At 43.3% G+C, this 14186-nt stretch overlaps 2 protein-coding genes across 5 annotated transcripts in view; one reads left to right on the top strand and one right to left on the bottom strand.

Moving 5' to 3' along the window:
• The first annotated feature begins 2524 nt into the window (after positions 1 to 2524).
• On the top strand, positions 2525 to 3598 carry LOC128609330 (zinc finger protein 239). Its single transcript, XM_053627863.1, has one exon. The coding sequence runs from the start codon at positions 2525 to 2527 to the stop codon at positions 3596 to 3598; it is 1074 nt and encodes a 357-aa protein (XP_053483838.1).
• Positions 3599 to 4644: 1046 nt separating this feature from the next.
• The window catches only part of prmt2 (protein arginine methyltransferase 2), a 15640-nt gene continuing 6098 nt past the window's right edge, over positions 4645 to 14186 (bottom strand). For 2 of the 4 annotated variants that reach the window (XM_053626141.1, XM_053626143.1), the window contains exons 5-8: positions 13747 to 13922; positions 13018 to 13147; positions 9779 to 9915; positions 8975 to 9469 (exon numbers count right to left, since the gene is read on the bottom strand). In XM_053626141.1, the coding sequence (XP_053482116.1) occupies positions 9220 to 9469; positions 9779 to 9915; positions 13018 to 13147; positions 13747 to 13922 (693 nt within the window). In that variant the 3' untranslated portion in view covers positions 8975 to 9219. Of the gene's footprint in view, positions 5807 to 8974; positions 9470 to 9778; positions 9916 to 13017; positions 13148 to 13746; positions 13923 to 14186 lie in introns of those variants that run through there. The other 2 variants (XM_053626144.1, XM_053626142.1) reach the window with 2 other exon arrangements.

The raw sequence follows: 14186 nt of genomic DNA, 5'->3' as shown, positions 1-14186 counted from the left end.
ATCATCATCATCATTATTATTATTATTATTATTATTATTATTATTATTATGACTCCGGGTCAGTTCTGTTAAGTTTCTGAAAGTCTGAATCTTTATTCCTGATGAAGACCACGTGTTCACTTTAGTTTCGTTTCAGCACTAACGCGGAAATCACAGCCCCGTTTACTTTCATCCGAGAAACTACTCAACTAACCTAAAATCATTCCTAGATCTTAACCTGTTTTAACTGTTCATGTAGAAACGCATAAATATGCAAATTAGGACACGCCCCCAATGGCGTTCTGCCATCTCAAAGCGCTTGTCACTAGTATGAACTTATTTTACTGCAAATAAAGATCCTAATTTCAATTTCTGTGCCTCCGTGGATTTTATAACCAAAAAAGTGTAGTGTTATCACCATTTTTTTGTTTTGTTTTTTGAAGCAGCCTGTTTAATTGATTATTTATTTTTTTGCAACGTTAGGTTTCTGTTGTTAAGCTGTTGCCACCCCCCCCCAAAAAAATCTAAAATAACAGGTCCTAACTATCAGTACTGCATCATTATAGTAGTTCGTTATAGCAGAGATTGGTAGCAAACTACAACACCAATTCCAAAAAAGTTGGGACGCTGTGTAAAATGTCAATAAAGACAGAATGCGATGATCTGCAAATCTCATAAACCCATATGTTATTCACAATAGAGCATAGAAAACATATCAAATGTTCAATCTGAGGAAATGTACCATTTTAAGGAAAAAATAGGGTCATTTTACATTTGATGGCCGCAACATGTCTCAAAAATATTGGGACGGGGCAACAAAAGGCTAGAAAAGTAAGTGTTACTAAAAAGAAAAAGGTCCTAAATATCAGTATTAACTCCTCCTAGACTGTTCATCTGATTTTCAAGAAATTCAAAAGAGATCATCTTCAGAATAAGCTGGCAAAAATTTATCGGAAGCTTTTTCGTTCTCGAACAATGCGCATCACCGTAAACATCATCATCACCAACATCACCATCATCATCATCATCACCATCAACATAATGATGATGATGATCATCATCATCATCAACACCACCATAACCATCATCATCATCATCATCAACACCACCATAACCATCATCATCATCATCATCATCATCAACACCACCATAACCATCATCATCATCAACATCATCATCATCATCAACACCACCATAACCATCATCATCATCATCACCATCAACATCATCATCACCATCAACATAATGATGATGTTGATGATCATCATCAACACCACCATCATCATCATCATCACCATAACCATCATCATCATCATCAACACCACCATAACCATCATCATCATCATCATCAACACCACCATAACCATCATCATCATCATCATCATCATCAACACCACCATAACCATCATCATCATCAACATCATCATCATCATCAACACCACCATAACCATCATCATCATCATCACCATCAACATCATCATCACCATCAACATAATGATGATGTTGATGATCATCATCAACACCACCATCATCATCATCATCACCATAACCATCATCATCATCATCAACACCACCATAACCATCATCAACATCATCATCATCACCATCATCATCAACACCACCATAACCACCACCATCATCATCATCATCATCAACAACACCACCATAACCATCATCATCATCATCACCATCATCAACAACACCACCATAACCATCATCATCATCATCATCATCAACATCATCATTATCATCATCACCATAACCATCATCATCACCACCATCACCATAAACATAATGATGATCATCATCATCACCATAAACATAATTATCATCATCATCACCGCCATCATCCTCCTGTGTTATATGTACTGCAGTCCAGTAGGGGGCAGTATGATTCTCTTGAGCTGTTTTGTGCTGCTCCATAATAACAGACGAAGAAGAAGTGTAAGTACGGCAGCCACTTTCGTTTTGTTGCTAGCAGCCTAGTAAAGTGAGGAATTGGGGTTAGATTTGGGACACAGCCCACACCGCAGCCACTGAGTGATCAGGTTTGTTTTCTTCGCAGAGGATTAGATCGGATTTATTTCAAATCTAACACCACGAAGCGCCTGAGTTCCAGCTGTTGTGATTCAGTGTGTTGTTTATCTTAAAGCTACATCCAAGCCTTTTCCCCTGCATGTGTGGCTGTGATTGGCTTTAGATCAATCTTTACAGCCTGCATGGGGAGCACACACTAGCCTCCATGACAATCTTCACTTTCACACAGGACATATTTAAGGCTGGAGATGATTCTCAGTTATTCTTCTGGATGCTGATTAACACCCCTGAAATAACTGACCTCACTTCACATCTCTGAGGTCTGGTATTGTACAGCTCATGCATGAATCAGATCTGTGTCTAATGGAATTCAATATTAGAGATGATGTAGAGACTATCAAGCCAACACAGTAATGTCCTCATGCATTGGTTAATTTGCACCAAGGATCTGATGCTGATCGCGTGATGCAGCTCCACGTATGAAAACCTGCACAGAGACGTCACTGAGATGACAGGTGAAAGCTTGTACTCTCACGAAGGTATTAAGGAAGAGGACACGCACGAACCTGAGACGCACTCGGAGCCTCCTGGTTCCGAGGCGCGTGGGACGCCGGAACACCGCGCAAATCTGACCTGTGACCCCGCCACACGTTTTGACAGGCGTTTCTGTAAAGGAGGACCGGATAAACCGTATACATGCCAGATTTGCAGCAAGACGTTTGTCACCTCGTCACACCTGGCGCTCCACGTGTGCGCACGCACCGGTGAGAGGAAGCACGAGCGCAGCAGGTACAGGTGCAGGAAGCACACGTGCGCCAAGGTGTTCTCTCGGCCGTCCCAGCTGGTGCGCCACATGGCCGTCCACGTGGGCGAGAAGCCCTTCAAGTGCCCGGATTGCGGCAGGTGTTTCGGACGTGGGTCGCACCTGGAGACTCATCGGCGGCTCCACACGGGCGAGAAGCCCTTCAAGTGCGGCGTGTGCGGCAAGTCGTTCACGCAGAAGTCCGGCCTCATCGTACACGTCAGGAAACACACGGGTGAGCGGCCGTACAAGTGCGACAAGTGCGGCGAGGCGTTTCGTACCGCCGCTCACCTCCTGTCCCACCAGGCCGTCGAGGCGGGAGAGGGCCGGCACACCTGCGCCACGTGCCGTAAAAGCTTCAGGACTGTTTCAGCGCTTAGGCAGCATGAGAAGATTCACAGAGATTCACATGATTCACTCACGCACACGTGTAGCGTGTGCTGTGCTGCTTTCGTCTGCACGTCTGAACTGCACGACGAGCTCCGTGACACCGAGTCGGCCGTGCGCGTCTTTCACTGCAGAGTCTGCAGCGTCGTTTTCACGGACATGGACGCCTTCGAGAATCACTGCGAGAAGCACCAGAGAGAGAAAAGTGTTTACGGAGTAGAGGAAGACGAGCTGGAGGAAGATGAGGAAGAAGAAGAGGTGGGAAAAAGAAAGAACGACGCTCGAGACCCGCCGTTTCGGCCGCACGTGGCGACTTCAGCGACGCGCTACACGTCTGAGGTCAGCACACGCTCCAAAACCAGAGCCAGGAGTACCACCGAGGGAGTGAACTGACTTTTTATGTACGCGTGTCTCACATTTCTTGGCTTTTATTCTTACGCTCCTTTTATTTATTTCTGTATTTATTTACATATTTATTCGTTTGGCCTTCAGCGTGTCACAGAGGAACCGTTCGACCAAAAATAAAATTTCAAAAATTTACACAACGTACCTGTTACCTCAAAAGCACCCATGGTTCAGCGGAGACATGTCTAGTGTCAGTTTACACCGAAGGTTAGTTTTGCGCCGGAGCTACGGCGTTACAGTGGTTCAGCGAGTAATAAAATCTCACAGCCACCAGCTTAGCAGTGTGTTCAAACGTTTGATTTGCATATGCAAATTAAGTGTCGGTTTTCTTTGTTTGGATGAAGGTGAGGGTTACGGCCAGATCCACATCAGCAAGTCTGTGCTAATGACGAGGCTAAACGCTCGTTACTCGTTAGCGTCATAGCTCCAGCGCAAATCCGAAGAAGCTCATTTGAATTCATACACCCACACGCCCCGTGTGATCGACTCCGGTTTCCTCCCCCAATCCGAAGACATGCATGGTAGGCTGATTGGCGTGTCCAAAGTGTCTGTGGTGTATGAATGTGCCCTGTGATGGATTGGCACCCCGTCCAGGGTGTACCCCGCCTTGTGCCCCTCGACCCTAAAGGATACGCGGTACGGACGGATGGATGGACGTACCGCTCGAGGCTTACAGGCGACTCTTGTACAAAAAATGTTTGGTGTAAAACTGTCAGCACTTTGAAAGCTACACACAACCCAGAACTTGACATTTGTGCTCTGATCATCAATGTGGAGATTTTATTGGAGTGATTTTTGTGTGTGTTTATAATCGTTCTTTCTAATATATGACCAGCATGTCGTGTCGTACATGCAGCACAGCAGTAGGTGATGTAGCGTATCTAAACAGATCTGTAAGTCATTGTTTGCACACGTATCGCGTAGGTGTTTGCGATGAAGTGCGTTTCGTGCTGTTCTTGCTGCAGTAAACACTACACATTTTGATTCAAAGCTATGTCGTGCTTCGCTTATTTAAATAGAACATGCGTGTTGTTATGTGTATCATATTGTCATTCGTTATTCAAGAGATTTATATAGATATATATTTGTTATTGAATTCAGTATAAATCCATCTAATCATATAATACGGCGTTGTTTATGTCCTCTTCAGTCAGGACGAGTCTGACTGAACTGATTAAGATCAAAAAATGGTTTTGGGTTTTGATCTTAATCTATATGTCATTTGGGGCGTTTCTGCCTAAAAGTGTCAAATAGTAGGCGGAGTCAGTACAAATAGAGTAATTTATCACTCTTTACATTAGGATGTAGAAAGTAATGGCACTGAATAGATTTGTTTCTGCCGAACAAAAGATAAAATAAAACCATTATTTTGTTAAAGTGCTTTTAAATGATGTTTTAGTATTTACTTAGTACTATAAGAAAGTGTGTCAAAAATGATGGCTTATTATTACCGCTGTAATGTTGGTTTATATTCAGTATTCGCCACATTCACGCGTCCGACAGCATTTAAAGAGCTCTCACACACACACTCGCACCGTCTAGACTCGTATTTTGTCTTCGTATTGTATTTTATACACGTATACGCGTCTCATGATGTTCAATTATTATATCTGACACGTAAATATTCAGTTTCAGTCCTTCAGATGTCTGAGCTCGTCGAAAAACAATTACGAACGTAAACAGAAACGCTGATTTAGAAACGAACATCGAGCCCAAAGTGTGTTGTGAGTGAAGGAAGGTTTAAACCACACGACTGCGAGAGCCACTGTTTTTTTGTTTTTTTTTTAAACGTTTTATTTTTCTCTTGAGGCCTAACGTACACAGTCGAGTCCAAATACTCAAGAGTCCGTGACGAAGAACTGTTTTTATTTCATCAGTTCGGAAAAACTGAGTACATACATCGCTAATGTCAGTATAAAACCGTGTGTTTCGATCGGCTGAGAGCAGAACGCATCATAAGACATTACACACATATCTATTGAACATATTGAACTAACGGAGTCAATTTCAGGAATTAACATTGTGTTTTGCACTTTTTTGGTCAGCAATATTTTAAAAAATAAAACAAAATATCAGTTTTTAGGCTAAGGGAGTAAATAAACCAACGTAGACAGTCCAGCAGGAGTGCGTCAGCGCTGTACTGTGTGAATCCTGAGCTGAGACTCACCTCCACATGGGGAAACGCTTTGTCTTCTCCTGTTTAAATAAAAAACACCAAACAGTAACGAAACAGGTTTAATTCAAAACACAGAATTAAGATTTTATCTTACTGTAGTATCGTAAGGTTCTGTCTTTTTAAACATCTATAAACTGAACAAAAAAATGAAACGTCCTGTCGCATTCAACTGCTTTTATTTCGGCACATTTCTTTACGTGTAAATATTTGTATTGACATAAAAAGATTCAACAACTGAACAAGTTTCACAGACGTTTGAGGAACAGAAATGGAATAGTCCCTAATAATGAGGGGAGTAGTGGGGGGTTAGGCTGAGGGGAGGAGAGTGGGTAGAAAGAGAGGGATGTGCACCCAGGGAAGAGGTTAAAAAAAAAAAAAGTGTAAGAGGGGTGCACTTAGGAGGGGAGTAGTGGGGGAGTAGGCTGAGGGGGGGAGAAGTGGGGGGTTAGGCTGAGGGGGGGAGAAGTGGGGGGTTAGGCTGAGGGGGGGAGAAGTGGGTAGAAAGAGAGGGATGTGCACCCAGGGAAGAGGTTAAAAAAAAAAAAGTGTAAGAGGGGTGCACTTAGGAGGGGAGTAGTGGGGGAGTAGTGGGGGGTTAGGCTGAGGGGAGGAGAGTGGGTAGAAAGAGAGGGATGTGCACCCAGGGAAGAGGTTAAAAAAAAAAAAGTGTAAGAGGGGTGCACTTAGGGGGGGGGAGTAGTGGGGGGTTAGGCTGAGGGGAGGAGAGTGGGTAGAAAGAGAGGGATGTGCACCCAGGGAAGAGGTTAAAAAAAAAAAGTGTAAGAGGGGTGCACTTAGGGGGGGGAGTAGTGGGGGAGTAGTGGGGGGTTAGGCTGAGGGGAGGAGAGTGGGTAGAAAGAGAGGGATGTGCACCCAGGGAAGAGGTTAAAAAAAAAAAGTGTAAGAGGGGTGCACTTAGGGGGGGGAGTAGTGGGGGAGTAGTGGGGGGTTAGGCTGAGGGGAGGAGAGTGGGTAGAAAGAGAGGGATGTGCACCCAGGGAAGAGGTTAAAAAAAAAAAAAAAAAAAAAAAAGTGTAAGAGGGGGGGAGTTAGGAGGGGGGGAGTTAGGAGGGGGGGAGTACACCCAATAGCAAGAGGTTTTTTTTTTTTTTTTTTTAAAACCACACATGTAAGAGGGAAGCAGGCAGTTAAAGAGCAGGGTTTTCTTTTTTCCTCTTCCCTCTACTGCTCCACACACTCCTCCCCCTTCTCTAACCTAGCCCCCCCAGCTCTGCTCCATCCTGCTCAGCCTCCCAACCCTGAGTGCACACCCCTCATCCACACAGTCCTAGTCTACACCCAGGGGTGTGCATTCTCCACCCTCTGCTGTTCACCCTGCCCTCACTACTCCACCCACTCTGCCCTCTCCCTCCATTCACAAGCACTACCTTTACATACCAACATTGAGACTAGACACACCTACACCACAATCCTCCACTGCATCCTGAGCTCCTGCACCCTCACACCTAGTTCCTATTCCCCAACCTACACCACCAGACACACCCCCACAGTCTACTCCTCCTCCACACCACAAAGCTCCCACTCCCTCAACCTCTAGGCAAGCACTCTGGTTGGGTTTTAATCCAAGCACCTTCCACTCCACAGCAGTGACACCTCAGCTAACTGAGCCACAGAGTCTCACACACCACTCTCTCCATCACACCTTCATACTTCTTCAGCACCACTTTTAATTCATAAACCTGCCAAAAGGCAGATTAGAACCTGAAAAACCCACACTACAAACATGAGCTCTAACCACTACACCACCAAGGGACAGAATCCCCACACCTGTGATGGACTTTTGTCATCATAAATCACTTCATGAGGACGCAACAATTTTTAGTCTTAAACCAGCCAAAAGGCAGCAGAGTCCAACACACAGAGTTGCTTTTGTCACTTTGTTGTGTAGTGGTTAGAGTTCATGCCAGAAGGTTTGGGTTCTCTTCCGTCTTTTGGCTGGTTCAAGACTAAAAATTGCTGCGTCCTCATGAAGTGATTTATGATGACAAAAGTTCAACACACCGGAGCTAATTCTGTCCCTCTATGGTGTAGTGGTTAGTGTCAGCATGAGTGTTGGAGTTCCAGAAGGTGTGGGTTCTCATCTGTGTTTTGGTTGGTTTAAGACTAAAAAATTGCTCTGGCTTCCTGAAGTTATTTATAACAACAAAAGTACAACACACAGGAGCTGCTTTAGTCCTTCTGTGGTGTAGTGGTTAGAGTTTGTGCAAGTGTTCTGAAGTCATAGGTTGCCTTTTGACAGGTTCGAGACAAAGTTTCTGTGTCTTCATGAAGTGATTTATAATGACAAAAGTCCCTCAGTGGTGTAGTGGTTAGAGGAACAGTGTAGGTTAAGGGGATAAGTGTTGTAGTTTCTGCAGGTTCTACCCTGCTTTTTGGTAAGTTTTAGAATAAAACTGTGCTGCTCTTTTGTGAAGTTCCAAAAAAACACACACTCAGACACACATGCTGTTTCTGTTCATCTTTGGTGTAGTGCTGTTGTGTCAGCGTCAGTATTGGGGTTCCAGAAGGTCTCCAGCTGCTTTAAGTACTACAGTGCATCTCATCCTCATGGCCTGCACCAGATCGGTCAGTTCTTGCAGTGAGATGTTCCCTCACTCTTCCACTAAGGCATTTGAAAGTTCTCGATCATGTCTGGAGGGACACACGTTTACATGTAATTTTCTACTGCGAGGACGATCAGCTGTCCTTCCTGTCTCCCTTTAGCGCCGTCTTATGCATCTTACATTACAGACATTGGAGTTTAATGCTCTGGCCACATCTGGCCACATCTGCAGTCCTCATGCGACCCTGCAGCAGGTCTATGGCATGTTCACGCAGGTGATCAGGAACCCTAGGAATCTTTCTTCTGGTGTTTTTCACAGTCAGTAGAAAGGTCTCTTTAGTGTCCTAACTTATTGTACCTGGGAGCTTAATCGCCTTCTGCCTGTAAACTGTTCGTGTCTTAAGGACTGTTAAGCAGGTGCATGTGCAATAATTGTTTATGGTTCATTGAACAAGCATGAAAAACATCGTTTAAACCCTTTCCAGTAAAGATCTGTAAAGATTATCTGTATTTTACAAAATTATCTTTGAAATCCATTCTCCTGAAAAAGGGATGTTTCTTTCCTTTTTTTTTTTTTGCCGAGTTTGGTTACATATAACATCCGAGGAACATGTTAGTTCCTGTTCTCACTTCCGTTGTAGCACAATCATCTGAGGTCAAACATCTACAGCTAACGTTTTCTGTTCCATCGCGCCGTACTGAGGTTTCTGCCTCGTGTATTCATCCTGGATGATGATTGGCTGGCTGATAGAACATTATTCAAATCAAATTAACCTGCGAGTTTGGAGATGATGAACTTTACCAGGAAGATACAAAAATACCACCACGAGAGAAAAAGGATTCTGTAATGATGAAGAGAACGTGGTTAGCTCACAAAGACTCCAGACTGAACCTTACAATACTGATATTAACTGAACATTTCATATTTACGTTCTTTAAAAGACTCACCTCACAGAACGTCGGATCGTCCCTCCTCTTTATACGCCACTCTATGGTGATTGACATGTGCCGTCTCCAAATAGGGTTCCTCTGTAGCGTGATGGCCCCGCCCACACAGTCACCTTCCTCAACTCCGATTGGTCCGTCTAACATGAACAGAGTCTGTTTCCAGTGAGTCGACCTAAAGGACGGATTATTAACACTTTGATTTAAGGTGAAATCTTCAATTTCATTGAACTTCATTTTTCTGAGCACAACAGCAAAAAAAAAAATTCAGTTCACCCTGTACTGTATTGAAAGCACATTATTAACACACTATTTGATGCTTTACTTTGTGAATTTTATTTATTTGTGAAAATATACTCATTTAAATCTGATGAAAACAACACACTCCAAAAAAGTTGGGACAGTCGACTGTTTACCGCTGTGTAACATCACCTTTTCTTTTAATAACGTCAATTCCAAAATAAAGGTTTATCTTCAAACGTACTCAGCGTGTGGTCCGGTGTTGAGCTCCAGTGATGATCCTCCCTCATCTAAACTATGGAAGAATGTGCTGAACCAGGCAGTGAAGCCATGCAGAGTTCCAGATCTTTCTATGGTGAATCTGAACTCTCCGCTCAGCTTCTACACACACACACACACGAGTGAGTTCTTCTGTAATCTCTTCAACAACTAAACCACAATCCAGTCCTAACTAATCCACCCTGCATCTTCATTCCCCTCCGTTATGTACACCATATCTGAAGCATAGCAAACGTTGTCTACGATCATATGGCACACACACTGTAACCATGACAACCCGTCCTAGCTACTTTAAGCTAACGAACTAGCCTAGTTTGATCTCGGGATTAGATATATTCTTCTCAGTAATGCAGATGAAATAAAGATGCGCCGGTCTCCATTTGTACAGGATTATAATTTGCTCATCAAACATAAACAAGGTGTTGAGAACATGATAGCTGAGGCATTATCTAGAGTATAGTTGAGGTGGAACAAACATACAGAGCGCTCCATTAATATTGGCACCCTTGATAAATATGAGTAAAGGCGGCTGTGAAAATGTATCTTTATTGTTTAACCTTTTGATCTTTTGTTACAAAAAATTTTTTCACAAAAATACTCTGCTGTCATGGATATCAAACAATTGCAAACACAACACAGGTTTATCAAAAGTAAATTTCTTTTTGTTAAATATAGGTGTGCAACAATTATTGGCACCCTTTAAGTCAATACTTTGTGATGCGTCCCTTTGTCAAGATAACAGCTCTGAGTCTTCTCCTATAACGCCTGATGAGGTTGGAGAATACATGGCAAGGGATCTGAAACCGTTCATTCATACAGAATCTCTCCAGATCCTTCACATTTCGAGGTCCACGCTGATGGACTCTCCTCTTCAGTTCACCCCACAGGTTTTCTATGGGGTTCAGGTCAGGGGACTGGGATGGTCACAGCAGGACCTTGATTTTGTGGTCAGTAAACCATTAGGGTGGCAATTAACTATTATTTTAATAATAATCTTGCAGCTCCAACAGCTCTTTCAATGCCTGTGTTCTTTCACGCAGCATTAACCACCAGCTGCGAGGCGTGGCCAGGCCAGCGTACACTGGTCCACCCATGTTTCTCCTCCAGTAATTTTGCAGCAGCCACAATGTTAGCACCACGGTCATGTACAATGGCACGAATTTTCTCGAGGGATTTCAAACCTGACTACTTCTTCCAACCGCTCTGCAATGTTGGTTGAGGTATGTCTGTCTTCGAGTGGCATGGTGGTAAGTCAGACAGACGTCATCTTCCGGTCCATTCTGCCGTTGGTGGTGTTTATAGCATCCTTAATTTATTGGAATGCCTTCTGGTACTTCCTCTCCATCAATTTTGTGAAGTCGGTCCTTGAGGGAAGAATGTATCCCGGGTAGAGTACACGTATGCTTACCATTTTTTAATCATTGACACTGGCCACATGTCAGTTACCAGCTTGTTGAGGAGTGCATGGGGGATTTCTCCTCTCCTCACTCATGGAGAGCTGTTTCTTTCTGAAATAAATAAATAAATAAATAAATAAACCAGCATTTGAATATACAAGGAGAAGCAATTTATATGTAAATCAATATTTTTATCGTTTTTAATGATAACTGCTGATGGCAAGTTGATTAATATAAAAAAATCAAAATAATATATAATTAACACAACATGAGTTTTTAACCAGTTTTGTTAAGTTTTTTTACACAGACATGTAAACAAAGCTGTTTACACAAGAACATTGAATTAGGGTTAGACTATACCATTTTCACATGTTCGCAGCTTACCATGCTGATGTTTCACCTTCATCCGTGACCCCAACGTGCTTTCGTTTCACGTGCTCATGCATCACTGTGGTACTCCCGTGCCACGCAAGCTCAGCTTTGCATAACATGCAAAAAATGTCAAATGCTCCCGCGCCTTAGATGACTCGGGGTGCGCACTTTTTTCTGCCGCTGGTTCATCTGTACTCTCTGCCATTTCGTGTGTGTTCGCGCCTGCTTTTTTACGAAAGCAACGTCATACGTAAACGCCCCCCGTGATGTCAGCGGACCAGTTCTGGAGTCCATGATGCCATGTATCCTTACAAAATGTCCAGGTCCTCTGGCAGAAAAACAGCCCCAAAACATTAAAGATCCACCTCCATATTTAACCGTGGGCATGAGGTACTTTTCCATATGGCTACCTCTCTGTGTGCTCCAAAACCACCTCTGGTGTTTATTACCTAAAAGCTCTATTTTGGGTTCATCTGACCATAGAACCCGATCCCATTTGAAGTTCCAGTAGTGTCTGGCAAACTGAAGACACTCGAGTTTGTTTTTGGATGACAGTAGAGGCTTTTTTCCTGAAACCCTTCCAAACAACTCGTGGTGATGTAGGTGACTTCGGATTGTAGTTTTGGAGACTTTCTGACCCCGAGACGCTGTGAAGATGCTGTGAAGAGGACGGTTCGAGTAGCCAAAAAATCTCCAAGGATCACAGCTGGAGAATTACAGAAGTTCATTCATAACATTTTCATAACATTTCCAGTCGACTGGAACTTCTTAATTATTGCCCTGATGGTGGAAATGGGCATTTTCAATGCTTGTGCTATTTTCTTATAGCCACACCCCATTTTGTCAAGCTCAACAACCTTTTGCTGCACATCACAGCTATATTCCTCGCTCTTACCCATTGTTATGAAAGACCAAGGGAATTTGGCCATGTGTTACCTCATATTTATACCCCTGTGAAGCAGGAAGTCATGGCTAAACAATTTCCTGTTCCTAGTCACCCAGGAGTACTAAAAAACGTAAAATATCAATGGAAATATACTTCAAATATATTTTACTCATACGAGTTTATAAGGGTGCCAATAACTGTTGGACACTTACATTTAACAAATATTTATATATTTTTTTGGATAAACCTGTGTTGTGTTTGCAATTGTTTGATGTCCATGAGAGCTGAGAATTTTTGTGAATTTTTTTGACCAAAAGGTTAAACAATAAAGACAATTTTTCACAGTCTTCTTTGCTCATATTCACCAAGGATGTTCAAAAACCACCAGATGTGTTAAGGTCGAGAGACGAGAGATCTTTTGGTAGCTTGATTAGATGGATGGGGAATTAGACCCTATTTGCTTCGAAATCGTATTGTATCTTGTGAAATGACTCCTAAGTGACTCCTTATTAAGACAAACAGGTGGACCAAGAGCACAGCCACTCTCACCTCCAGATCAGACACACTCAGGGTGTGCATGTCCAGACTGATGACATCACATGGAGTGGAGAGACAGTCGGCAGGGTCAAGCTGATGGCTGAATTTTGGCTTGGAGAAGAACTCCTCCTGCGCAACAGGTCTGAGATACACACACAGGCACAAAACCACTGTAACCAATTAGACCAGAGTTCCCGCCCCCAAAATGACTAACCAATTAGACCACAGTTCCCACCCCCCAAAGCCACTGTAACCAATTAGACCAGCGTTCCCGCCCCCCAAAACCACTGTAACCAATTTGACCAGAGTTCCCACCCCCAAAACGACTGTAACCAATTAGACCACAGTTCCCGCCCCCCAAAACCACTGTAACCAATTAGACCAGCGTCCCCGCCCCCCAAAGCCTCTGTAACCAATTAGACCAACGTTCCCACCCCCCAAAGCCACTGTAGCCAATTAGACCAGAGTTCCCACCCCCCAAAACCACAGTAACCAATCAAATATTTTACAGCTCCACTTCTGGAAGGATTTATGTTTGTGTGTTTGGTACTGGACTTGATTAGATACATAAACTGTATCTTTAATGTGAATACGACATAAAAAATAATTAATTCAGAATTTAATGCGTTGTTATAATCACTCCATGCTTACTACTCAGGTTCTCATCCACATTGTATGTAATGAGTTTGACAGCATATCGTGTCAGGACAGTCATACACAGAGCGACTGGCATTTCCTTACTGCAGACAGCTGAAGTCCAGGCCGTAGAGATTTTCCCAGAATTCCATTTTCTGGCTGTAGTCAGCGTGGGCCTGACAGGGAACTAGGCTCAGAGAGGCAGAAGATGGCCACATCATCCCTCCGTCCTTCAGCCAGCGGTCCCGCACACGGAGCACAGACTCCACCATGAACTCAAACTATAATATAATAAAACCAAATTAGGGAAGGAGGAGACGCGTCCGACATCGCACCAGACGATACGTCAGGTGATACACTAATACGCATTTAAAAAAATGACAGTTTTGTAATAGGAATTTTGTCCATGTTGCTATTTCTTACATCCATACTGCGCTTTGATGAACGATGGATAAGTGACAGAAAACACACTCCGTACACTCTATACACACTGACTAACAGCACCGAGCAGCAGTAAACACAAAATACTTTGCCTTCCACACAGT

This window comes from Ictalurus furcatus, chromosome 6 (assembly GCF_023375685.1).
Source record: "Ictalurus furcatus strain D&B chromosome 6, Billie_1.0, whole genome shotgun sequence".
Lineage (NCBI taxonomy): Eukaryota > Metazoa > Chordata > Actinopteri > Siluriformes > Ictaluridae > Ictalurus > Ictalurus furcatus.
This window is presented reverse-complemented; position numbering and strand designations above follow the sequence as displayed.

What these genes read in the sequence shown, in the direction of transcription:
- LOC128609330 (XM_053627863.1), top strand. Translation starts at nt 2,525, where the DNA reads ATGACAGGTGAAAGCTTGTACTCTCACGAAGGTATTAAGGAAGAGGAC.